At 39.2% G+C, this 27,564-nt stretch overlaps 1 protein-coding gene across 9 annotated transcripts; it reads left to right on the forward strand.

Annotated features, from left to right (window-relative positions):
• Positions 1 to 17,251: 17,251 nt before the first annotated feature.
• Positions 17,252 to 25,114, forward strand: LOC131737602 (uncharacterized). Of its 9 annotated transcripts, none has more exons than XR_009329252.1 (9): positions 17,252 to 17,414; positions 17,913 to 18,281; positions 18,464 to 21,126; positions 21,764 to 21,887; positions 22,020 to 22,085; positions 22,187 to 22,247; positions 22,865 to 22,970; positions 23,508 to 23,968; positions 24,656 to 25,114. XR_009329252.1 is itself a non-coding variant. In XM_059027852.1 (3 exons), exon 3 carries the CDS (start codon positions 18,554 to 18,556, stop codon positions 19,184 to 19,186), a length of 633 nt encoding a protein of 210 aa, XP_058883835.1. In that variant the 5' UTR covers positions 17,252 to 17,414; positions 17,913 to 18,281; positions 18,464 to 18,553; the 3' UTR covers positions 19,187 to 21,128. The 9 variants fall into 9 exon arrangements, 1 of the variants encoding a protein (XP_058883835.1); XR_009329251.1 differs by having other exon boundaries at positions 23,810 to 23,968; XR_009329255.1 differs by having other exon boundaries at positions 23,810 to 23,868.
• The last annotated feature ends 2,450 nt before the right edge of the window (positions 25,115 to 27,564 follow it).

Here is a 27,564-nt window from a genome sequence, read left to right on the forward strand (position 1 = left end):
TGTTGTTAATTCAATGTATTGAGTTTTAATTAGCAAAATAACTGAGTTCATCATCATACTATTTTAAAGTATAGTTTAATTAAACTTGAAAATTATATTAACTAAGAATAGTAAGTACTGTATACATTTTCATTTTAAGTTTCATTACTCAAAAAATCAAAGGCAATCAGTTGCCTCAATTTTTGAGTTAGTAGACCTTATCGGGGTTTACAGTGTGGCATTTTTAAATTATTGGTGATTAAAACCTACAGTACTGATGCTAATTAAAAAATAATAATAAAACGCTTACCAAGTACCAGTGTGATGGATGTCCCTGCTTGTTACCACGCAAATCACTGATGATGGCAGGGAAATTGGAGAGAGCTTCAGTCACAAGACATTTTTGGCGTTTTTAATCTTTGATGGTATTTCGTCTTGATTGCCCTTTGCTAGTAATGTACTTGTAATGAGCAAACAATCCACATTTTTTCACTGGATTGGAAGCTAAAAACTCTTACTACTCTCACACCAGAAGTAACGGCTTGGCAATACTAGACCGCATGGCAATACTGCGGTTTCTGACTGGCCATACATTCTGTATTTTGAAATGAACCAATAGTACTTAAGTTACAATAAACTTTAATCGGGTCATTGAAACAAATAAATATCGACTTGCAGGCATGAACGCACACAGGAAATAAAACGAGTTAAAGACTAGGCTTTTAGTTTTTTAAAATGTCTTTTTTTGTATCCCAGACAGACTGCAGTAACCGCCCAACTGTTTATATTACATTTAAACAACAGGGCTTATTTAAAATGTACATATTTAATATGTAAATTAGTTGTGTGTGCGCTGAACGCTCTGTCACAGCACATCAGTCTGGTGTTAGCGATTAAATGTTGATTATATGACAAAAGTTTGCAATAGATAGGCAAGTGGTACTGAATAAAATGCGTTGTCTGCCAGTTCAGAATTTTTCTCGAGTACCCCAGTTTGAAAACCGCTAGAAGAAACCACATTACCAACAGATACAGTTTAATAGTAGTAGTATTTAAAAGCCGTTGTCCTGACTGGTAAATTCTTCCAGCTTCCCCTTTTATTTTGACACTTTCCATATAATAATGGCATTTTTATCTTGACATTTTTCATTCTTAGCCACCAAGTAAATATTTGGACAGTTTTCAAAACAATTGTTGCTCTATTTTTACAACACACGTTGGTGTTGTTGATAATATGATAAACGCGTATATCTGCTTCAGGTTAAACGATGGCCCGTGTTACACAGAACACTACAAATAAAATGTCAAATATACACTGTGTTTTTCGTTGGTTTTGTGGATTTGCTATGTTTTTAACTTATTTTAATACTGCACATAATTATATAGTTTAGAAAATGCTACTTACCAAAACCATGCTGCACGTGAACTGTATTACATAATAATTTCCTTTATTCCGATTCCAGTGGTGTTTTCTCAATGCAAGATGTATTGTAGGCATATATACAGTGCCGTATAAAACCACATACACTGTCTGTATATAATTTTATCATGCTCGTTATAGGCCTACTGGCAAAATGGTCAAGAGTCAGTTGGTGCTTAACACATACTGAATCATTTTGGCCGTGAATTTTAGCATTTTTGGTCATAGAAAAGACACATTTCACATATTTTATAACGTTACCGTAGGCTTTTTTTTTTTTTTTTTTTTTTTAGCTAATGATGCGTTTTCGTTTCACAAATCTTCTGCACACAGTATTTTTAAGCAACTATAATAACCTATATTTCAACAGTTACTGTCAAAGCTTATTACTTATTCTTCCAGAAGTAATGGTCGGGTGTAACAGGGATACAAGGTTATATTTGCGCTGGGCCATGTTGTTAACAAGCCTGATGTTGTCGTCCAGGCTTTACTGTGAAACTGACTGTAACCAGGGAGGGTGTGAGCGCATCTTAATGGACTGGAGAATAAAAACACAGGAGTTTAATTATGAAAACGCAAGTGTAAACAAACAAGTAAAGATTAGCATGTCGTCAGACATGTCATTGTAATACAAAATGCATTAATATACTGCGTATTGGTATTGCGTCTGGTCTGGGAAGAGGGACACAAGAGCGCGTTAAGAGAATTTCAGTGGGCCTTTTTTATTTCAGGGGGGCCTTGGCACAATGGCGCGGCCTAGCGCGAACACTGCAGATGAGGTATGACACAGGCCTGGTTTTTGGGATGGAACCGCATAACAGTCTCGCGTTTTGATTTGTCCATGTCTGTCACATGAATATGTCGTCACACTTGTGGAAAAGCTTGCAGGGATTTTTAACATTGTGATCAGAGAGAGCGAGAGAGTGATCTGCTTTCCACAACCTTACCATTAAAATATAACGTGGTATTACGCTGTACTGATATAACAAACTATGGGTAATTACTTTATATGAATTATCATGTTATGCACGAAAGTAAGAATTGGCTTTCTGTGGTGGTGTACTTTTTTCTTTCAAGTAGCATATATCTATAATCGTTTTTGCTATATATTTTAATATAAAATGTATACTCTATTGCAGTTTTGTTACAGGATACATTGGTTTATCTCTAATGTAATCACAGTTGTACATATAGACTGCCCCTGTTTTCATTTGTCGCAAATTCTGAGCCGCTTTGGTTTAGATAACGTGCCAAATTCTGGGCCGCTTTGCATTTTCGAATTCAGCCCTGTTTTGGGGACTCAGTTGACGAGTTTCTAAGTCATCCATGCACAGTTTACCATAAACTGGATTGTAAATTCATTAGAGTAACCCTTAGTACATGAATCAAAGTTAATGTATTTTATACTCTCCCCAGAAAACTTTTTTTTTTTTTTTTGAAAAAACAGAAATAAAATGTAAATGTTAAAAAAAAAAACGTATTTCTTATTATGTGAAAAAACTACACTGAAATAGATACATGAAAATTAATTAAAGCAGTCGTTTTCCTTTTATTAAAGGCTAATATTAAAACACATTTTTGGGAAGGAACATGGTATTCCGAAAAAAGGACATCTCATTTTCTTATGTAAAGTCCATCAATATATTGTAGTGTTTCAAGTTCTTTTTGGACAGAAATGAGACTGCAACTGTGAGTAGATGTAGGCTGTTTATTTTGACAATAATTAAATAATCACAAAATAAAATCATAAAGTGAGGGAAAGGAGACTGGGAGTCAAAGGTGAAAATAAATGATTGTAGTAATATTTCTTTTACCCTACCCTTCCCAGTCTTTTCCCCGCCCCTCTTTTGCGCAAAACCTGAACTCCAATTCCCCTCCACACACGTGTACCACCATGCAACCCCGGCACGCACACACCACCATGCAATCCCTGCACACATACACCCACCATGCAACCCCGGCACGCACACACCACCATGCAACCCCGGCACGCACACACCACCATGCAACCCCGGCACGCACACACCACCATGCAACCCCGGCACGCACACACCACCATGCAACCCCGGCACGCACACACCCACCGTAGCAATTCTTTGCAAAATATATTTTCGGGTATTCAGCCCCATTCATGTCTATGGCAGTGTTAAACACATTTTCAGTCATATCTCTCGAACCAGAGCACCTATAACCACCATTCGAAGGGTTCTAGACCAGCCTGAATGTAATATGCCCAGTTTCATAGCAATTATTTGCAAAAAATATTTTCAGGGTGTTCAGCCTCATTCATGTCTATAGCAGGGTTGAAAAACACATTTCAGGCATATCTCTCGAACCCGAGCACGTAGAACCACCATTCAAAGTGATATAGACTCAGGGGAGCACCCCAAACCACCCCCTAAAACGGTGTAGTGGTTCACCCAAAAACTCATGTCATGATGAAAAAATTCACTTTGCCAAGCCGTCCTGGCATCTGAACCATGAAAATGGTGACTCCTTGTGTGGGACCCCATGGGGCCGCGCTGCAAAAAAATAAAATCAAGTTCCTAACCCCCACAGAACCTGAGATACACCCTGTCAAAAATGTCCAAACTACCCTTTTCGGGGTCATATCTCCATGACCCTGGGGCCTAGAAACCGGGTTGAACTTCCTAGGGTCATGTATGGGGGCCCTCTTTCACAGGCAGCCACCCATTTTCAAATGGTACATTTTCAGCATGATGGCATGTCAAGGTTGCATTTCCAATCTCTTTTGAGCTCCAGGTTGGCAAAAAAAAGTCTACTGGTGTCCTTTCTAGCTGGGGACATGTCGCTTGGAGAAATCGACATGGGCCCCGAGGTGGACCTCCGTACCGATTTTCAAGTCTCGGGGACCCCCGGAACCGGAGATATAGCACCCTGAAAAATGTTTATGGGAAATCCCATTATAAAACCCCTTTGGGGCAACGGCCACCATCTGGCGGTGGGGTGGTGTATAAACCCGTGGCCAATGTGTTTCTTTAGCTAAGACTCTTGTGCACACAGAGTCCCCTTCTGAGTTCGTTGGCCCAGGGGTCGTGGAGATATGGGTACGATAAGAGACCACCCCCTTCCCTATGGCAAATCCCATTATAAAAAAAACATTGGGGTAAGGCTCGGCCAATGGCGGTCGTGGGTCGTACGAACTCGAAGCCAATTTTCTTTAGCTAAGACTGTTGTGCATCTAAAGAGTACTAGCGAGTTTGTTGGCCCAGGATTTGTGGACTCATGGGGTACGACAGGAGGACCCCCCCCCCCCCCCCCGACCGCGATTTCCTATAGCAAAATACATACAAAGAATGTATTATATACAAGACCTGAAATGTGCACATTTTGTAGTGTATTTATGCAACAGAAGCCCAATTTAAGTCCATTCCAAGTGTTTTGTGATCACAGTATCAGCTTGAGTGTATCGGAGCAAAAGAGAGCAGAGGCGAAAAAAAGCACTATATACCCTATTCTTTAAAATATCACTTTGCAGTGCAAATTTGAGGAACGCAACCACTTAGCAACTGGTACTGGTACCAAATTGGTACTGCAATTTAAAGGCCTGTAGTGTCAGACTGGTAGTCCCTAACTGATTCAGGTGTTTTTGGAATGATTCTTGCAAATAATGATTTATAAGAAAAAAAGAGATTGACAAACAGCATTTTGCTTTATATGCAGAAACGGGCAACTACAAGAGGGTGTCAAACAAGCTGTGAATGTCCCAGGAGGCTACAGAGAACCTCTGGGTATGAATCCAGATGCTCGCAGTACCTGTTCTTAGATGTCCGAAACCACTGTATCGCTGTATAACTGTATACCCTATAAATATGATTTTTTATTGTGTATTTGAGGAACACAAACAATTACAAACTTCAAACTTCAATTGCTGTGCTATCAGTATATCAGTGTATGCTGGGTATCAAAAGGCCTTCACTTTTACAAAAGGCTGTCAAAATTTAAAAAAGGCCATCAGTTACAAAAACAGGTGTGCTCCTAACCCAATACTTGTCTTTTTAATTCTGTGCATCCAAATACTTCTAGTTAAAAGTTTTAAGAATTAAGCCTACTGTTTGTTCTGTCCTAAACCAGCAGTCTGTCACCCAAATTTATTAAATAAACGGGGGGGGGGGGGGGGGAGGGGGTCATCAGATTATTCTCCATTTTATTGTAACTGAGGTACCGTTCAGTTGAGCGAAAATTGTAAAGGGGTACTCGAGCTGAAACCTCCAGATAGAAGGGCACTGGTCTCTTAAACCCAGAAGTTCTGATAAACCCCTACGCCTCACTATATATTGATGGACATTACATAAGCAAATGAGATGTCCTTTTTTTTTTTTTTTTTTGGTATACCATGTTCCTAAATGTTTTCTGGGAGAGTAAAAAATACATTAACTTTGATTCATGTACTAAGGGTTACTCTTAAATGAATTAACGGTCCAGTTTATGGTAAACTGTGCATGCATGACTTAGAAACTCAGCTGTCAGCTAAGCAGAATATCTCAAAAACTGGCCTGAATTCGAAAATGCCGAATTTGGGACGTTATCTAAAAACCAGAGCAGCCCAGAAATTGGGATGTTATCAGAGCGGCCCAGAATTTGGGACGTTATCTAAAAACCAAAGCAACCCAGAATTTGGGACATTATCTGCAAACCAAATCGGCCCAGAATTTGGGACGTTATCTGAAAAGCAAAGCGGGCCAGAATTTGGGACGTGAATGAAAACATGGGCAGTCTATATGTACAACTGTGATTACATTAGATCCACACTATTACAGTTTTGTTAGAGGATGTATTAGTTTAGAAGACATATTGCAGCGTTTCCACGCAGTGGGCAGGATAGAAAGAGACAACACGCCGTTTCCAAGTTCAACGCTTTATATATGAATCTCTTTCAGAGCCCACCGCTCTAGCCACTTGCTCTGCACCGACCACAATGCGCTGCAACGCCCCCTTTTATACCTTAGCCCCGCCCCTTTATTCTAATCGGGTGCCAGAGTGAACAGCTATCCCATTGGTCCCCAGCTGCACACCAGGACCAATGGGCACACACAACAAACAGCCAATGACAGGGACAGCTCACACAGCCAGAGACAGAGCGAGCCCGCAGCTACCGGTAATACAGACCGGGGGGGGGGGGGGGCAAGGAACACAATACAGTGGCATTAACAGAGTAGAAACAAGAGGGAATACAGTACACAAACGCAATACATGGATCGCTACACTATATTTGATATTAAAATATATCGCGTAAACAATTATATGTTAAAAAGTACGCCATTACAGAAAGCCAATTCTTACATTTGTGCATAACATGATAATTCATATAAAGTAATTACCCATAGTTTGTTATATCAGTACAGCGTAATACCACATTATATTTTAATGGTAAGGTTGTGGAAAGCAGATCACTCTCTCGCTCTGATCACAATGTTAAAAACCCTGCAAGCTTTTCCATTCGTGTGACGACATATTCATGTGACAGACATGGACCAATCAAAACGCGAGACTGTTATGCGGTTCCATCGCAAAAACTGGGCCTGTGTCATACCTCGTCTGTTTTTTATATTAATCCAGGTTCAGTGACTTCCTTGGTGGACACGGAGATCTCTGATTCAAAGTCAGGACTCCGATCACAGAGCTAGTGGGAGCACCTACCAGAAGAGAAGGAGTTAATAGCGCAGCTCAGAAAGGTGGAGGACAGTCTTGAGTTTATTGAAGCTGTTTACTGGATTTATATTAACACGATTGCTGTCAAAAATAATAATAAAAAAGTCTTCTGAACTCCTTTTGCGGGGTTCAGTAGAATCTCATGATGTTCCCTTTGCTGTGTCCCGCATCGCAGCGCGATTATTTAAAAAAAAACAAAAAAAACAAAACATTGCCCCAGCAGTGGCGGAGGAAGAGAAAGTTGTTAAACATGCCAAGTCAGGTGTTTTAGTATTTTAACAATATTTAGTTCTCTGCGTTGTAGGAGTTCTGGACTCCACTTCAGGAGAGTTTTCCCCGTAGTAAGTCATGCTGTACTTTCAGGATCGTTGAGGCAATGACACGAATATGAAGATTGTAACATCTGCAGATATTTATGCGAGGGATAGTGTCACTGTTCATTTTTTCCCTCTCTGAGTCAGTGGGCTCCTGTGCAGTTGTACCGCCTATTCCTCTGCCACTGCGCATCCTCTATAGAAATAACTCATTTTCCTTCATAAAGTGGAATGAAACCTGCTGAATAATGTTACGTTAACTTATTGAATCACACACCGCTTTTTAGTTTTCTGTATACTTAACGGAAAGAATTGACAAATTAAAAAAGATGACATTTCGAAATCTAAGATGAAATGCTACTGTACTACTAATATGGATTCCGGTAGACTTTTTTTGCAATATCATTATGTAGTTTCTTTTGATTACATGATGTTAAATGAAAGATCTAAAGTATATTCATATAGTTTTGTATGTGTGGTTTTTTTTTTAATTGTCTCAATCCTAAAATTCTAGGTGGTGCGAAACTTTGAGCCACAGCTGTGTATTGCCATAAATAATCACATTTGAAAATGTGAGATCTACAAATTGATGGCAATGGATGTGATAGGCTGGAAAAATTGTCAGCTCTGTGTGGCTTTGCAGTGGTCCAGTAACGGAATACCCCTGTGTCTCAATGTCTTTTATTAAGTTTTTCCGTCTCTGTCTCTCTTTCTGTCTGTCTCACTCTCTCTCCTGTTTCTTTCTTTCCTTCGCTCTCTCTCGCTCCCTCTCCCTTTCTTTCTTCTCTCTCTCTTCTCTCTCTCTCTCTCTCAGACCCTCATGTTAAGGTTACGGCACTCGTTGCCTGAAGATCTGGGCGAGGATCTCTCAAACAGAGCCACCCTCTGCCAGCTGGCCAACCACATGAGGCCATCATCCACGTGCCCTCCCCCGCCGTGGTGAGTGTTTCCTCTGTGTCTTTCTCCCTCTTGTCAGAATGCCTTTACTTTACGGGTCAGTGTGTCAGTCAGGTGGCAGAGCGAGGATGTCCGAGCTGCCTACAGAAAACCAGAGGAGCTGCGTGCCGGCTCCACGACACCACTGCGTCTGTACTGGAATTCATTCGCTTGTTTGCTTGTCCTTCAGCCGAAGATCAGCGCTGCCAAAAGCAGACGGAATGTGCAGAATTTTCATCGACGCCTGCAGAAACCTGGGAGTGTCTGAGGTGAGCTGGTCATCCACTTCCCTCCTGTCCTGGTCTCTTCATTCACAGGGGGCCGACACAATAAGCTTGTCATTCAATATCTATAATTGCACCATATTAAGTTTTCCAGCTATGCTATACTTTTTTTTTTTTTTTAATGCTGACCTATTTTTTCAGGACCATGGCAGTGCAACTTTTCGTACCAATGGTTTACATAAACAGTTCACCGAGGGTCTCCCCTGGTAAAGGCACGTGTGATAGAAGAATGATAGAATAATCGCACGAAGAGTTCTAATCTAATATGTTTGGGTGATCTCTGTGATTTGTGTAACCTGAATAATGATATTATATGAAGTTTGATGTTAACAAAGTATTAGATTTACAATGCTGAACTAACACACTGGAATGTGGCCAAGGGTCAGCAGCCCTGTTTTCAGAGAAGTGCATGAGTCAGCGACATGAGAATAGGACACTGTCTCAAATGATAATATTTTGAGACCGCGATAATTCCTCTTTTCTCCCCAGTCACTTAACTAATATTCTTGTATTAGGGGAATCAACTTTGTGGGACCTGACAGACACTCTCTCTCCCTGGCAACTAGAAAAATCAACCAATCAGAAAAGTCGGTAGGCAACAGTATCAAGAATACCACAAGGTTGGTTTGAGCTGACTAAGGGAGATAAGAATTACCACAAGTCATGAACTCTGTGCAAAAACTGATTATATAAGGAACTGTTTGACTTAGTGTATTTTGAGCTTTCTTTGCGGTTGCTTGCAGAGTCTGTGTTACTTTGTTGAGTGCTCCAGTCTGCAGACTAATAAAGTGTGAAGTTGCTCCGACTTGTCTCTGTCTCAATCGTTCTCTCGGTACGGGACCGGTGCCTTCTCGGTTGTATGCAGAAAATTCCACCACACACGGCTGTTTGGTGTGCAGGGGGGAGTCACACAGTCAGGATAGCGTAGGGGTCCCCGAGGGTCTCCCCTGGTAAAGGCACGGCCACGTAGTGTGCAGGGGGTAGTCCCACAGTCAGGGGAGCACAGGGGTCCCCGAGGGTCTCCCCTGGTAAAGGCATGGCCGCGTAGTGTGCAGGGGGGAGTCACACAGTCAGGGGAGCACAGGGGTCCTTGAGGGTCCCCTGGTAAAGGCACGGCCGCGTGGTGTGCAGGGGGGAGTCACAGTCAGGGGAGCACAGGGGTCCTTGAGGGTCCCCCTGGTAAAGGCACGGCCGCGTGGTGTGCAGGGGGGGAGTCACACAGTCAAAATGGGGATGTATATGTATATATGTGTCTGTGTGACAAATGTAAACACTAAAAAGCTCTTCATATCCACTGCCTCCTTGTGAGGCGTGTGAGTAATAATGGATTGTCCAGGCAGTAATTTACGTGCAACCAAAATACATTTTTAATATTTGTTACACGATTAAAAAAAAAAATAAAAAAAAACAAAGAATGGCGTGAGGGAGGGGGGTGCTGGAATAACGATAAAACGAAGGGTACGGAAACTCCTTATTCCTCTTCACAAAATCCCTGGACTTAAAGGGGTAAAACAGAAAAAAGAAAAGGTTAATGAATTTTCCGCCCTGTGATAGCAAACACAAAAACTACCACCAGCCAATGCTTCCTCTCTCCCTCCTGCCCATTCACCCCGCCTATGCTTTTTAGGACCAACCCCGAACACAGCAGCACGTTTCCTTTAGTATGCAAAGCCTCGCCCCTGTAGTCAGTGGAACACCAATCCCAAACTGACAAGTGTCCTTACAACTCACTTGACTCCAGTGGCTGGAATTTACATACTCGCACTTCCGCCCCTCACCAAGGTGCCGCCCCTCATAAAGATGACTTTCGTCATGGTCACGAGACCTTGGTAAGGGAAGTCCCGAGTTGGTTTGCTGCCTTCTACTGTCGGGAGGCTGAATTACAGACCGAAACCCCTTTGACTCATCACACTCCTATTTCTTTTTCTTTTTTTTTTTTTTTTTTTTTTTTATAATTGTCAAGGACCTCAAAATGAACCACTATAAATATCCAAAGGACAAAGATGCTGTAACATGAAGCAGACCCCGATATGAATGTGATGCAGCCGTCTGAAATCTCTGTGTAACAAATAGTTAGCGTCCGATGGCAATGACGAGCCATTAAGATCAGCTGTGCTGTTTAATTATTCTTAGTGAACTTTGTGCAATTAAATATATATACTATTAGGGGTGCAATGTAAGAGACACAGTGATGTTCACCCACTCCAGGTCACGGCTTCCAGAAAGGTGAAAAGGTCTCTATTTGTATCGCACAGAACCAGATTATGATATTCTGTATGTACTGAGCAGTATACACAACACACTGCACAGTCAACAAGCCATTTACAGTTAGCTTAATGGCCATCGAAGCACCTAAAACTACAGCTCTGGACAAAAGTTTTGCATCATGAAGTCTGTTATTAGTAATATTGAAATGATCAGGAGCCATGAGTTTGAGCAGGGTTACAAACTCACATTAGCCCTGCTGCTGCTGTTGCACCCAGTCCTGGGGTTCAGAGCTCCCCTCAATGAAGTCTGTTATTATTAATATTGAAAAGATCAGGAGCCAGGAGTTTGAGCAGGGTTACAAACTCACACTAGCCCTGCTGCTGCTGCATCCAGTCCTGGGGTTCAGAGTGTGGCGACCACCACATAAATTATGTTAAAAATACATCATTATCTGTTCTTTAATTAGAATGGATTACACCTGGCCAGGTTAAAATACATTGTTCATCTCTGCCTTATTTATTAGCCTATCTCCCGTTTGGCTTAGTTGTCCAGGCTTGAGGGGGATTTATCGGGGTTCATTTTATTTCTTTTTTCTATGGGAAGGTTCTTCTATTATGCCAGTTACGGTAATTGTTTTAATTAAAGCCACCTGGGTTTCATTGATAAAAAGAGCGTATTGTGGGAAACGGGAAAAAATGGCCTGAAAGGAGAGCTGATTGTTTGCAGGTTTTGTTGCGGTTTCTGCTTTGCTTTTTAAATTATTTAAGCTTATTTAAAAACATTTTTTTCTGGAGTAGCACTGAGCTAATTGTCACGAATACAGTTCTGGAATGCTGTTCATTTATATAGATATATAGATATATAGATATATAGATATATATCTATCTATAGATAGATAGATGGATTATTTGAAACTGAAGATAACAGAGATCGATTTACAACCCAGGAACAACGCGCAGCCGGTCATCGGACACACGGCAGGAAGGGGTGAGACGGTCTGGTAGACTTTTCCTTTTTGTGTTGGACAATGCTGGATTACAATTTTTTTATTTTTTTATAGTACTATGGGCGTTTGTTTTGATACTTTATTTTTTTCTGGAGTATGTCTCTTTTGCAAGTTTGTTTTGTCTTGAAGCACGTTTGATTTTGTTTTTTGAATTTGACTTTGTTTGGTTTGTCGTTTTTTTTCTCCTGCAATAAGGAACTTTATAATGGCATTAATTTATATGGACTGGTTATCTTTTGTTAATACTTTTTCGTTGTGTTTCAAACTGTTTTGTGTATCGTTTTTACCATACCAGCAATAGCCAGGGTTAACAGGGTCATTGTGAGTGTTCTTTGCTGTATTACTTGCTGTTTCACTGCCAAAATATTTATATCCGTGTATACACTATGCATTCTATTGTGCTATGAGGTTTCCTAGAGCAATGTTTAAGGTATATTTTGCTTCCTTTGTATTGACATTGTACTGTTCTACAGTTTTTTGCCACTATAAAGAGGTTACTGAAGATTATAACACTCTTACCCATGAACTTTTGGTCCCATTATTTGCTGTCAATCAGTCTTTATGTTTTTTGAAATCAGTTAGTCTTGGCTTGTGTCTTAAGTCTGGTTGTTACAAGAGCTCCCCTCAATGAAGTCTGTTATTATTATTAATATTGAAAAGATCAGGAGCCAGGAGTTTGAGCAGGGTTACAAACTCACACTAGCCCTGCTGCTGCTGCACCCAGTCCTGGGGTTCAGAGCTCCCCTCAATGAAGTCTGTTATTATTATTATTATTATTATTAATATTGAAATGAGCGCAGTCCTAGAGGAATATGAAAAATCCATCTTTCAAATGATGGTACAACTCTGTATATGGCCTCAAGATGTCAGTATTGCATTATAAAAATATCCTGTTGGCATTCTGAGGTAGACGGTCTCTGTTTTAATAAAACAGCTGATGTTTGGGAACATGAAAGTGAGATTTAAAAAAATGTTATTATGGTGCTGCTGTCCTGTACTGCGGTGGGACCAGGGTAAGGGCGGATATGTAAAGTCAGATAAATGAATCTTGTTACTATAGTATACTATAACAATTCTTGTTTTGAGATTCAGCTTTTATTGGGGAGCTCCCTTAAAAACCTGGTTTAGAAAGATACAGGGTATAAATGCTTGTGACAGAGTAGTTGTCTGCCGTGTGGGTGCGTGCATTCGCTGCTGAGTGACAGGCAGGAGATCGAGACTGAGGTTGAAGTTTGTAGCACTGTTGCTACATATGTGGGTGTAATTTTCACTCGCCTGTCTCTTCAAGTAAAGGCAGTAGCCTGGCCAGGCCAACCTATAAACTACATTTCCCAGTATCCATTTCTTTCTTTCACCCCATTGGTCCATTCAAAATTTCATCCACCAATCCTCTCAGTCAATCTTCACCTGTCTCATTTCTCTAATTGTGGGGGGTTGGGAGGGTGTTTTTTTTCTGTAGCTAGCACCTTGGTGAGAGTCTGTCTACCTTTTGAGAAACCTAATCTTTATACTGTTAGCTAGATATTATTCTTTAGCCTTTGTTTTCTTTTTGTCTGCTGCTTTAGTTTATTGTCTAGTTACCATTTTTTGCTTAATTAGGTGGGGTAGTTTCTTTTTGTGTTTTTTGCTGGAGTGTGTGGTTGTATGTTTTTGTGCATCTGTTCTGGACTGTTTGCAACCTCAGTTTTCATCAAACATCCATTTCATCGCAATTTCATCTCCTGAAGACCTCTACATCATCGTTCACATTCATCCCAAGTAATTAACTGGACTTCCATACTGGTTTGGTGAGCTCTTTCCGTTGACTGTCATCGTTGTTGTTTTTTTTCTTTTGTTACTTTTTGGGACTCCATTACTATTGTTTTTATATTTTGTGTTGCATTGTTTATTCATTCTGTATATTAATCATCCTCCGTGTCAGTAATTGTTAAGTTGTTGTGGTTATATTCTTAAACTCTGCTGTGTATCTTCATTTATCTGTTTTCCTGGATTTGTTTACACTATATTCTCTTCCTTGTCACTCTGTCCCTAATTGTGTTGTTTTCTTCTATAATTGTTTAGTCATTCTTTTTGTCAAGCTTTGTGTTCTTTGGAATAAACCAGTGTTTGTGTAGTTAAATTGACGCATTGTGACGACCCTGTTTTACTGTCAGTCACCCTTACTGACTTATTTAGTTTTAATTATTTGGCCAGTAGTATCTCCTAAGGGAGGACAGTACAGTTGCCTATCAACTGTGTAGGGTGACCGTTACAAGTTGATACGCCCCCCGCAGGTGAAGAGGATTTATTTACACATCAACACACTGAACCGCTCACGTGACTCTACCAGAAATGGCAGCGCACGGAGCGCATACAACACAGTGTACAAAAACTTTAGTGGGATCTACAATCTGTGAACTAATCTTCTCTGATCAATATCAACGAACTCCAGCTGTCGGCGGTTTTGACTTGCTCACTCACTCTTCGGTATCCAGCTGTGTGTTTCACCGACAGCTAGACAGAGCTGAAGAGCTTGATTACTTGAATAATCAAAAAAAGGATCTGTTTTTAAAACTGACTAACCTACCGCTATAAGGACATCAGCACCAAAACGCCAGCTTGAATCCCAGATTTAAAGTCTTCTTGCTGGTTGATCTGCAGTTTTTCAAAGAACTTTTTTCCCCCACAAGTGTGTATTTGTTTGTTCTCTTGGGCCCCGTTCAAAAGATGCAAAGCACATGTCTGGATCATTTTCCCATTCCACTTCAAAATATATCCAGAGAGCCAGCCAATTCAGCACTGTCTGATCCTGTAGTCTGCAGTGTCCAAGTTATTTTGATAAAATAATAAACGTTTAGTCTTCTAAGGGAGGGAAGATCAGAATGTGATACCGCAAGATCATAATGGATCGTTTCTATTTGTAATATTTATATTACAATACACGTGTGTTTAAAGTTGAATGTAAGTTTCTATAAATATATATATATATATATATATATATATATATATATATATATATATATATATATATATATATATATATATATAGTTATATGTTCTGTAAAGATAAATTAATAAAAAAAATCACCAAAGTCTGTCTTTTGCTGCTGTTTTATAAAGTGTTTTTATAGCTGTTTATCATACTTCCTACCTCAATAAATGTAAGTGACTCTGCAGCAGCTGCTAATGCATAGCTCACCCCCTAGTCTCTAAATTGGATAAGAGTCTGCTAAATTCCTAAGAACAGTAATAATTTGATCTTATGTGCTTCACACAAGCAGCGCATCAAGACTTGCGTATTGCAATACATATCCTATCAGGACCTGCGTATCGTGATACATATCATGATGTGAGCATATCGCTACACCCCTCTTCCACACTGACTCGTTCTGCACCAGCTCTTGCATGTCTGCTGCTGTTTGTCTGTCTTTTAAGGTTTCTTTAGTGATCCCTGAAGCAGTGGAGAGAGAGTAGGGGTGTACCCATGATCTTATTACTGCATGCTTTGAATCTCACTGGGAGGGAACGGAGCCAGACTGATACAGGGCAATGTCAGATGTGAAGGTGCATTAAAACCTGAGGAAGGAGGGGTGGGGATTACAGCAGGCTAATCCCAACCCAGGTAATCCCAATTGACCTACAATCCCCAACACTTTTGCTCCCCCTGCCTCTCCCTGGGTTTGTGCATTGATCCCCTCTGGATTTTACAATAGGAAATCTACACTATAGAAGTCAATGTACAGTCCTCAAACACTACCAACAAAAATGGTTGGGTGAGTAAGCAGTGGTGTTTGCCTGGAACCAAAGAATTGTAGATTAGCTTTGGGGAGGAGCTGCATGTTCAGCATTATCTACTCAATGAACAGAGCTGCCCATGCTGTGTAGTCCAGCCTCCTAACTCTCTCTCTCTCTCTCTCTCTCTCTCATTTGTCATCCACAGCAGAGACAGAGACAGCTGTGCAAGGACTCCTCTAGGGGCGGGGTTAATTATATCCGTCATTACGTTGGGTCAGTCTCCGTCAGTACGTTGTGTTTTTTTACCACATGGTCTAATCCTGAGTATCTTTCTCACCACATTACTGCAGGCTCGCTCTCTCTCTCTCTCTCTGAGAAGTGTTCTCCTCCTGTTTGCAGAATCAGCCCCATCGTTGCATTTGGTAATATATGAACGTTTAAACGAAGAAAAACGCAAGTTCCACAAGGTGGTGCTATTTTGCCGTTCAGAAGTTTTTCAGAAATTTGGGGCAGTTTAATAAAAAATAGCAATTTTCTTACTCGTTGACATCTCATCCTAAAACATATTGTTACAGAACGCATTTGTTATTCAATTGCCAGAACAGGAAAACGTTTCTTGCCCATGGTATGCAGTTATTGTTTGCATATATATATATATATATATATATATATATACACACACACACAGGTATAAAGGAATTCCTATCCAGTAAAATTAACTGCAAAAGAGAACCCCCCCTTACACAAAGTCCTCTTACACTTTTGGAGCTCCTAAAAGGATTTTAACAGCCCAAGGGAGAGAAATCATTAATCAGGTGTATATCTGGTCTTCACTACTTCTAAATGTTTACTTTACATGATCTCTGTAATTGTATGCGTTATTTCAACTTCCATAAATAACTTTAGCCGTCGTCGCTTATTTTATTCTGTTTTAATTTATCTAAGTTTTACAGGTATACATTTCTTACAAATGAAAGATATTTAAACAAATATTCGTGTTATTTTAAGCTAAACTGTCAGTTTATATTAAGTTTGTACTGTGTTTTAACATCTCCTCAACCCCCCCCCCCACTCACTTTCTTATCAAAAGGTCAACAAAGGAGTTTGTGAACTCCTGAATAGAAAACGAAGCCTCTGCTCACCTTACCACCCTCAAACGAATGGTTTGGTGGAAAGAATGAATGGCACCATACAGAGGTAAGAGTGATTTAACTGTAATTTTGAAGCATGATTATTATTTGTTTATTTAGCAGACGCCTTTATCCAAGGCGACTTACAGAGACTAGGGTGTGTGAACTATGCATCAGCTGCACAGTCACTTACAATTACGTCTCACCCGAAAGACGGAGCACAAGGAGGTTAAGTGACTTGCTCAGGGTCACACAATGAGTCAGTGGCTGAGGTGTGATTTGAACCGGGACCTCCTGGTTACAAGCCCTTTTCTTTAACCACTGGATCACACAGCCTCCTTATGATATTGAATACACACAACATCAATAATCCCACAACTTCCACTACCAATTTGTGATTAGCTATCCATGAGAATAAGCATTGTTTTCATTTGCCATCAGTTGCCCAAGTATTTGGAGATTTGGAAAAATATATTTTGCCCTGTCCTAAAGTTATAATATGATGCAATGTGTTTAGAGTTGTCAGTTTTATGTAAAATATAAATAAGAATTGAAAAATATATTCTACACTGTTTATTTTCAGAGCTCTAAGCAAACTTTGCCAGCAGAAGCCAGAGACCTGGGACACATCTGGACGCGGTTATTTTTGGGTTTAGGACAAAAAAAAGTTGACCACACGTCATTTACCATATTTTATCATGTTTGGACGAGAGGCCCGCTACCCCTCTGAAGTTCCAGAATCTTATTGAGGTAGGTTTAAATTTGTAAATGTTAGTTGATTTTCTTTACTTGATCACAGTTATAATATTTGGTATTCATTCAGTCTGCTTTGTAACAAAGACATTGTTTACTCTCAGTTTCTTCATTATTATGGTTGTTTCCAACCTCTTTGTAAACACATCTCATCCTGCAGGTTTGCACCCATCAACATGCAATTCAGCATACTAGTACTATATATTTTACTAGTATTTAACATAAGGTTTCAATTAAATCATCATTTAAAAATACAAACACAATTGTATGACATTAGTAACAGTATTTGTTGTTCTCTGTAGCATTGTCATCAGCAAGTTTAAATAATTTATTAATGATAGCACCGTGTAACAATTTTTTTTTTTTTTTGGTTCCTGGGTAGTAAGTGTTATTTCCTAATTGCTTATGCCTCAAAAGTATAGAAAATGGCTATTCCCCACAAACTTTGCTTTTGTGACCAGGACAGTGATATTTTGAAATTTACCTATTTTCCAGAACATTCCAGAGAGATTCAGTGCTGAGTAAACTTGGAGTAACTTCTAGAACTTTATCGAACTTTCCAGTAATATAAATAGTAGTATAAATACAGGGGCCTTAAGCCCACCAGTTCAGTTTAGTTCCAGCTGCCTAAGTGGATACATATCTGCATTTTTCTGAGATGGCATCAAGAGGCTGCAAGCATCCAGCAGACGCATTTTGCTATGTCTGCGGCCAATTTATCAAGACGAGTGAAAAAGTACTCTGTGGAAGCATCTGCTAAGATGTGCGAGGCCTACAAGGCATATTTCGGCATGCCTGTCGGGGATCAAGACAAACCCTGGGCACCTCATTTCACCTGCGAGCACTGCAAAAAAACTCTGGAAGGTAAGATGGACAATTGTTGCTCGGAATTTTATGTTATAAAATTTGTTAATTTTTAAAATTGTAAATTTTTAATTTTAAAATGTTTTACAATTTTCAATGTTGTTGAAAAAATATCATATATGAGAAATGTTACGAGAATCTCTTGCACATTAGTCATGGGTGAAATAAATGTATTTTTGTAGGATGGTACAGAGGGGAAAAGAGCCATGAAGTTCGCTATCCCAAGAATTTAGCGGGAACCAACTGACCACTCAAGCAACTGCTACTTCTGCATGGTGGACCCTTCCAAGCAGACAGAGTTCTCTGTGGGGAGGAACAACGTCAAGTGGGAGCCACTGGTGGACCCCTGGAAGGTGCTGATGCCACCACTGCACATCAAATTGGGCCTTATGAAACAATTTGTCAGAGCTCTAGATAAGGAGTCGGCAGCCATCAAGTACTTTCAAGACTTCTTCCCTAAGCTGTCTGAGGCAAAGGTCAAAGCCGGTGTCTTCATCGGACCACAGATAAAGAAGATCCTGGAGTGCAATGAATTCCCCAAGAAGCTCACTAGTAAGGAGAAAGCGGCTTGGAACAGCTTTGTCACAGTGGTTCGGGGCTTCCTGGGCAATCACAAGGCCGAAAACTATGTGGAGCTGGTTGAGACTCTGGTGAAGAACTACGGCACAATGGGCTGTAGGATGTCCCTCAAAGTCCATATCCTTGAAAATCATCTTGATAAATTCAAGGAGAACATGGGAGCGTACTCGGAGGAGCAAGGCGAGCGCTTCCACCAGGATATACTGGACTTTGAACGCCGCTACCAAGGACAGTATAACGAGAACATGATGGGAGACTACATTTGGGGGCTGATTCGTGAAAGTGATTTACAGTATAATCGTAAATCTCAAACTACTCGCTTCTAAATCTTTTGTAGTCATTTTTGTATTACTTTAGTATAAATACATGTTAATTTGGAGTCATATATGTTTTTTTCTGACTTTATGTGAACAAAAAGACACACATTCGCCCGTTTTCTCATTGGAAATAGGTAAATTTCAAAATATCACTGTCCTGGTCACAAAAGCAAAGTTTGTGGGGAATAATAGCCATTTTCTATACTTTTGAGGCATAAGCAATTAGGAAATAACACTTACTACCCAGGAACTAAAATTGTGTTACATAGTGTAGCCACATAAACATTAAAAATTGTGACAGTATGGCTTGCCGTGCGCAGGTGTGGTGACATCACGGACCAGGAACACAAAACCAAAATAAGGAATGGAGGTGCAAAACTGGAGCGCAACTGCGCTCAGGGTTTTATTAAATAATAAAACCAACAGTTCAAACAAAACAAAAAGGCGCGTCGGCCGAACAAACAGAAATAAACAAATAAGTATCGTGCTGGTGTAAAAACCAGCACGCTTAGCAGTTTGTGTTAATTTCTTTACCTCCAAACTCCTCACTTGTTCTCCACTCTCGAACACCCTCACCCTGAGCGCAGACAGCTGCAGGCTTTTATATTCTGGCCGAGGGGTTAACTAGCAATTAATTAATTATCCTATTACCCCTCGGCCATAGTCTGGACAAGTTTAAAAAGGATGCGTGACTGTCAGCTAGAAAAATAAATTGCAGGCTCATCAGTCACACATCCTCACAAGGTTTTAATCAAATAATGACGGCTTTCATCCGCGATGCAAACAATAATAACACAAATAATACATATAGGGGAGGGACACTCCGCCACAGAAATGTATATCAATATAGGTATTCCGTACATTTATATACTTGTTCAATTTCTAATCCGTCAAAAGTGCTTTCAAGAAGAGAGGTGAAAAAAATAAATAAATCTATTTGTCCCCCCCCCAGACTATTAGTAACATTGTATTTAATGTAACAAACTTTGTAACAACATTTCAAATGTTACTACCCCTCTGGCTACAATGTTTCAGTTTCATGGAGAACAATGCAGTAACAGCTCACAACACCTTATATAACTCTGTGGTCTCTCACCTCTTCTTAAGGTCAAATGAAGTAGTGCCTTAAATGTCTATATAAATGGGATTTTGAATCAATGTATTAAAAGCTATTTCAATTCACTTTTACGCAACAGTTCTTTTGAACAGTGCAATATGTGTAAGCAACATTTAAAAATAACTCTTCATAACAGAGATCACATTTATCCAGAAATGTCCATTGTAGTTAAACACTATTATACCACATGGTGCTACAGATAAAAATGTAACAATGACAAAGAATAAAATTTCCTGAGAAGAAAAAAATAAAGCCATATAATCTTAATCAATACAAACTTTCACCTCTGTAGAATCTAGTTACACTTAAAGTATACCTTTTTCAATAGGTGAACAGAACCGTTGAGGATGTGCTTGGGGAAGAGGTTGTGTTTCCAGGTATAAAATTAAAGGACAAAATTTGAGACTGTGAGGGCAAATGCACAAACTGCAGTAAATGAAACAAAGGCCCGAAAAGAAGCAGCAGTGGCAGCAAGACAAACATTCACTCTAGATGAAAAGGTACTAAGGAAGAACCGCAGGAGCCAGCAGAGGAAAGGGGGAAAAATGGATCGGGACCTTCTGGGCCCTTTCACCATTACGGCTGTACAGGGCAAAAGTGCAGATTTGACTGATGAGAAAGGAAAGGTCTTTCCAAGTATCAGCTTGGATCACTTGGTGCCCTATACAGAAGAGGTTCCTCGTTTACCACACAAAGTACTTTTCTAGGGTTGCTCTTGGAAGACCTGGATCTCCGGCCCCAGCTGTGGTCAGTCGAGGATCTCCGGCCCCAGCTGTGGTCAGACGAGGATCTCCGGCCCCAGCTGTAGTCAGTCCAGTTATTCTTGAGAAATGTGAGTTGAGTAAAGTTTTTCTTGCCATACAACTGTGCATATTAAATTACTCTCCATGGGTAACTTTTTTGACAACATAAACCATTCACATATAATATTCGAACAAACGAACTGTAATAGAACAAATACAAAATTGTAGTACGATGTAAGTGTACTTTTTAATGTGTCTCAAAATATGCAAACTTTTTGCAGATCTTGAAGCAGCTTGGTCTGGGAAAGGAAGCCATATGTTGCTGTCAAAAATTGGCCCATATAAATTATTTTATTTGGACGTAGGGCGCTTTGCCCCTGATAGTGAGCTTGAGAGTGATGTATGCTGCATTTTGATTCTGTCTGAAACAAACAATTAATGGTTTCATATGTACTTTATGCATTCAAGTAAGTAAAATGTATTGTATTAACTTGCTTTCTTTTATTGATTTTACCTGGCAGCTAGTGTGAGACATAAAAGGCTATGAATAAAATAAGTTTAAAAACGAACTGCCTGCTGTCTAGTCAGCATTATAAATATTTTATTTGGTATTTAGGTTTGAATATTTTTGGTTTCCTCTGCGTTCAGAGATTAATGCAGGCATGTAAGACATATTTTAGAGACAAAAATGCACCATCATATATATGTACATGTTTATCCTTTAAGGTAATAAATGCATATATAACAGCACTGGTGAGGAGATTTAATCTTGAAGGGGACGAAAAAGCCTTCCTCATTGAATCATTCACCATGAGCAAAATATGGCGGGGCTCATATCAAACACTGAGAGGTACGTCAAGCCTCACTTCAAAATACAGCACCTTGAGTGATAAAAATCAATCAATGGATATGTTATTTTACAAAAAGTTTATATTGGATACCTTATGTGCTGTTATTAATTTGTTATCTCCATCCATTTTAGCTTGATCCCAGCAAGTACAGTTTGATTTTGGGCATTATAAATGAACATCACCACTGGACACTTGCTGTGAGTATAAGCATGAGTGGCAGAGATGGTGTGTGTTTTTGGATGATATGTATGTATGTGCATGTGTGTGTGATATATTAAACAAGTTCATTTATTTTCAGGTTCTGTATCCATCCCAAAAGAAGACTATTTTCTTGGATCCACTGGGAGAGTCCAAAGAAAGTGAGGAAGTGCCTTGAGACAACAAGATAAATCTTTCATTTTGCCCTTAATGACATTGCTATTTTGAGACTCTTTAGCAATCTATAATAATATAGAGTTCCCAAACAGAATAATACAAATGTATGTTTTGTCAATGTTACATTTGGAGCATCACAAAAGTATACATTGTGTGCATGTAAGAGCATTTTCATAGACTTAATATTAACATAATACTACTAAAATTGTACAGGTGTATAGTATGACAAGGTGTGGTATTGCAGGGAAAGTATGGAAGGACAGGGTTGGTATGGCTGGGGAGAGTTTAAATGCTAGAAAATAATAATAAAAAAATAACTTCTAGATCTTATTGCAGGGTGTGTTAGGGGTGGTAGTTATGGCATGTTAGGGTAGAAATGGTGGGTTTGTGTGTGGGTTCAGATGACACATCGTGGGGTGTTTTTGTTTAAGGTCTGCATACAGTACAGCTACTATATCAGTTTTTCAGTGATTATTTAAATACAGCCACACTGGGTGGCATTAAAGGGTTTCTTGAAGTAATATAAAACAAACTATCCACATAGCTTTTACCAGTTTATGATTTAAAAAATACATTTAAAAAAACCCCTCTATTTTCTCAGTTTGTAGAGGATGTTCTTGAAGGCAGACAGAGCAACTTTTCCCCCCGAAGGGAGTCCATTGCCGTTATCTGAAAGGAAATGGCAATCAGCCTTCTTAAGGAATCAGGTATAAAGGGTAATAGTACAGTATGAGAGTTAATACCGAAGGCACTGATGATGCACTTGTAATATTCTAAGCTCTTTTTACTGCACAGATTAATTTTGGGCCTGGATCATGAAGCTGCATTTAAGTTAGGTTTAGCTTAAATTCTCACAATTGACAATACAGTAATAGTTCAGTGAGCTTGTTAAATCTAGCCAGGTTCATTGCATTAAAATTGATCACTTAATTGCACTTTGTTGGGTGAGCAGCAGCGTTGTCGTGTTAATCTTGTATTGTACATGAATAAAAAAAATTGTGCAGCTAAACATTTAAAATGACTGGTAAATACATACATGAAGAACAAACTACTTCATCTACAGTAGTGAAACAGTCTGGTGGTGGAGTTTCTAACTATTTCTAACTTGCATGTGAGACTGCAATGTCTGGGGGCCACTAAAGTTGCTGTTTTCAGGAATGAATAGTTGATACAGGTAAGAGTACCTGAGATGTACCTATTAGTGCACGTTCTAAAATATGCACCCAAATATGATTATTGCACAGATGATCTGAGCAGTCTGTCTGTTTTGTGGAGAGCAGGACACTCTGGGGGATGCAGTGTCACAAGATGAATGGGTAATTTAGTAGTGAACACTTTAGTTGTATTTTTAAACTTTTTCAACTGCAACTCCAAACATCTTCTAATCAAAATTAAAAATAAATAAATACAGAAATAGAAGTAGATGTTTTCTAAAAGTTTATGCAAATTAAATGTCCATGGTTTCCATACTTCGTTATGATTTCCTAATTAAACTCTACACTGCATTAGTTTTTCTGCACCCTCTACTTTCCTTTGTATTTTTCAGATTGCGTGCGATGGCTGCAGCAGGTGGTTCCTCCACGTGTTTCACGGCCATCAACTTAGGTCAGCTTTTGTGCAGCATGCACAATGTGAGGACACACAGATGCTTCATTTCCACTGCAGGCGCAACTGGGCCAGCCGCGCAAGAGCCGTGCCCCCGCCAGTAAAATTACTGTTAATTCTATTACTTCAATGATTCTTCTTTCAACTCCTACTAAATAGTTGGAAATAGATGCTTAGGTTTCTAGATTTTTATGGAAGGGGGGGAATAAAAAAGGGGGGGGAGTTTTTGTTTCAATCCTTTTTATGTTGTACTGTTTGCTCCTCCAATAAAAACATTTGATCACAAAAAAGTTGTTGAGTATGCAGCTGAGAGAGACACTAACAGTATGAGTTTGGTATTTTTTGGCAAGCTCCTGCTTGATTTACAGAGGGGACACCAAATATTCCAGTGACTGCAAAAAACTGTGCACCTGGAGGAAATGGTGCCCCCTTGTTTACTGAGAGCAAATGCACAGCAGAGTGACAAAAGTTGATGAGTGTGCATTCAGATGGGAAATAAAAAATAATTATAATCTCCTTTCAAGTTCAACATTTCTGTTATTGGTTTATCTGTCTGTGTGTGTAACAGTTATGAAAAGCTGCCAGGAATTGAGTTGCTTACAAATAAATAAGTAAATAAACATTTAGATTGTACTGCATTTAACTGAATTATAAAATAACTGGGTTAATTTACACGTAGTAGATTACTTGTGTAGTAATAATAAATAAATATAAACGAGAGTTTCAATTTGTGCGTTCAACAATGTGGCTTGCTTAGCCGAAGTTCTTTTTTGTTTTACTTTCTTAGAGAAACGTCTCCAGTGACGGGCCTCCCTAACCAGAGCTGTTGTAGCCTACTCGAGTCTCAGCTAATGCTACCGTGGAACACAGAGAAGACGGCTTTGGGACTTTTTATTGTTATAAACATTTCTTATTGATTGCTGCTGTTAGACAATTACATTACCTTTGCTGCTGTAACCATTTCCAACGTTACTGATATTGATATAGTTAGCTGGTTATTGCTGTAGCCGAACCTATATTTAAGTTGTGATGGTTACTGCTGTTATGGATATAGCTATTTGTCCATTGTTGCTATTGCTGTAGCTAAATCTATATTTGAATTGTGATAATCATTGTGAATACTGCTGCTACTGATCCAGCTATTGTTATTGCGACCAATATTTAGTTATATTTTGTATATGTGCTTGGCCATTGTAGTGTGTTTTTAATCTGATTGTTTTAATAATTAAATTAATCCCTTTCAAAATTTTATTGTCTGGCTGGCTTCCTTGTCTGCATTTCCACGGTGTTGCTACCCCGGTATTACGAACTTGTCCTAGTGACACCTGTAACACTCCCCGCTGCATCACACAGTGCAAGCAAACCGTCACAGCTTGTTCTGTTCAGCCGTGGCCAAAAAGTTTAGCATCACTTAGAATTTATAGGATTGTGACAATTTAAAATAATACAAATAACTATTAACATAATTTAGATATTTTATTTAACATAATGTAATAAGTCAACCTGAAGCCATAATAGTATAGTACAGTGTTTCATGTTAGATTTCGAAATGTCACTTTTTTTCAACTTTTTCTCAGTTTTTTGTTAAGTTGAAAACTACAAAGCGGTGTGTAATGCAATATGTTAATGTAACATTATTCATCAGGTTTTATTTGACTTTATGAAGCAACATTAGTTAATTCTGTAGGGTGATGCAAAACTTTGTTTTGACCATAGCTGTAAGGGCTTGCCTACAGGGATTGTGTAGTAAGGGCGCCCTCTAGTGTCTGTTGTATTTCAGTGTTGACAGACCACCATGGGCTGCCTCGTACAGTTTAAACACTGAAAAATATAAAGTATTTCTTAACAGTAAACCGTTATTTTTTGTACTATACAAATTCTAGGTGCAATGATTGCTTAGAGGCACAGTATATGCCTGATGTTCTCTTGCCCCTATATATATATATATATATATATATATATATATATATATATATATATAAACAAATAATAAATGAATACCCATTCATATTTAACACTTTATTAATGCAGGATTATGTTCAACATTTAAACTTTAAATTAAGGAAACTTAAGTAGCTTAGTTTTAGTGAAGCGCTTGATTTTGATGTTGTGATGCAACTTTTTTTGATTGCATCTCATAATTTCTATCAGAGGGGCTTGTGTACCAGGTTGTTTAAGCCAAAGAGACATAAGAAAAGATGTTCTATACAAGATTCAATGTACTGCCATATACACTTTTCTATTTGTTGGAACTTGAAATTAAATTAAAAAAAAAAAAAAATCTGAAATATTGAAAACAGTAAAGGTCCTTCTAATGTAAAATCTAGTACAGTACAGCTATTGCTAAAAAGTTTTGCGTCGGCTATATGAACATCATTTAGATATTTTATTTAGCATCATGTAATCAAAGAAACTACTAAAATGATATTGCAGACGTCTACCAGAAGCCGTAATAGCAGTACAGTAGTATTTCATGCTAGATTTCAAAATGTCACATTATTCAATTTTTGGTATGCAAGTCAATATGTTAACGTAACATTATTCAGCAGGACTCACGTGACTTTATGAAGCAAAATTAGTTCATTCTACATGGTGATGGTAAACTTTTGGCCAGAGCTGTATGCAAATTGGGAAATATCAAAGCTGGACAGGCAATGGCATTTCCCCACACCTCTCCCCCCACAAAATAAAAAAGCATTTTTAAGCAAGAGGGTATAATTTAAATTCTTGGCACGGCTGGAGCTTTTCCCCTGTGGGTTGTGAAGTTCCCCGTGGTTTGGCATTGGGTTTGGGTTTGGGTTCAGAGCTAAGATTCTGCTTAGGAATGTATGGGATCAACAGCTCTTGTAAATAACTGGGTGCTAATCCATTAAGGGCTTTATAAATTCAAAATCAAATCTTAAAATCAATTCGGAACTGCCCAGGAAGCCAGTGTAAGGAGGCCAAGACAGGAGTAATATGTTTGCCTTTTCTGGTTTTAGTTAGAGTTCTTGCAGCAGCATTCGGAATAAGCTGCAAGCGAGATACCAAATGAATCCCAGAAAAAAAGTGCATTACAATGTGAGGGTTGAGTAAAAAAAAAGGTATATAAACATAATTTTGATATTTTATTTAACAGCAAAATGATATTGCAATAAAAAAAGGAAACACTAAAATATTCGCAGATACATAAAGAAATCGGGTTCTCTCCATTTCTCCTATTTAAATACTATTGTGCCTACTACTACTACAACTAATAATAATAATAATAATCACGTTTTTTCTTCATCTCAATCGTTCTCGTGAGAGTCTCCTCGGCGCTTATGCTCTCGTGCTCCACCTGGCAGGTGACCATCGCGCCCTCGTGCCAAGCATCGCCGCTCAGCTCGAGCAGACCCCAGGCCGTGAACGTGCCGTCACTGTTAACGAGCAGCTCCGGTACCTGAGAGCCGGGCAACGCGAACCAGCTCGTCAGACACAAGACGGTGGCCAAATTCTTCTCCCTCAGGTCTTTTTGAGATGGTGGGTAAATATAAAGAAAGTGCTTCTGAGGTGGGGGCTACTCGTCTGTAAAATAAATAGATATATATAAATACTGTGAAACAATTATTTGTTTATTTATTATTATTTGTTTATTTAGCAGATGCCTTTATCCAAGGCGACTTACAGAGATTAGGGTGTGTGAACTATGCATCAGCTGCAGCGTCACTTACAACT

The sequence above is a fragment of the Acipenser ruthenus genome, chromosome 7 (genome assembly GCF_902713425.1).
Source record: "Acipenser ruthenus chromosome 7, fAciRut3.2 maternal haplotype, whole genome shotgun sequence".
NCBI lineage: Eukaryota > Metazoa > Chordata > Actinopteri > Acipenseriformes > Acipenseridae > Acipenser > Acipenser ruthenus.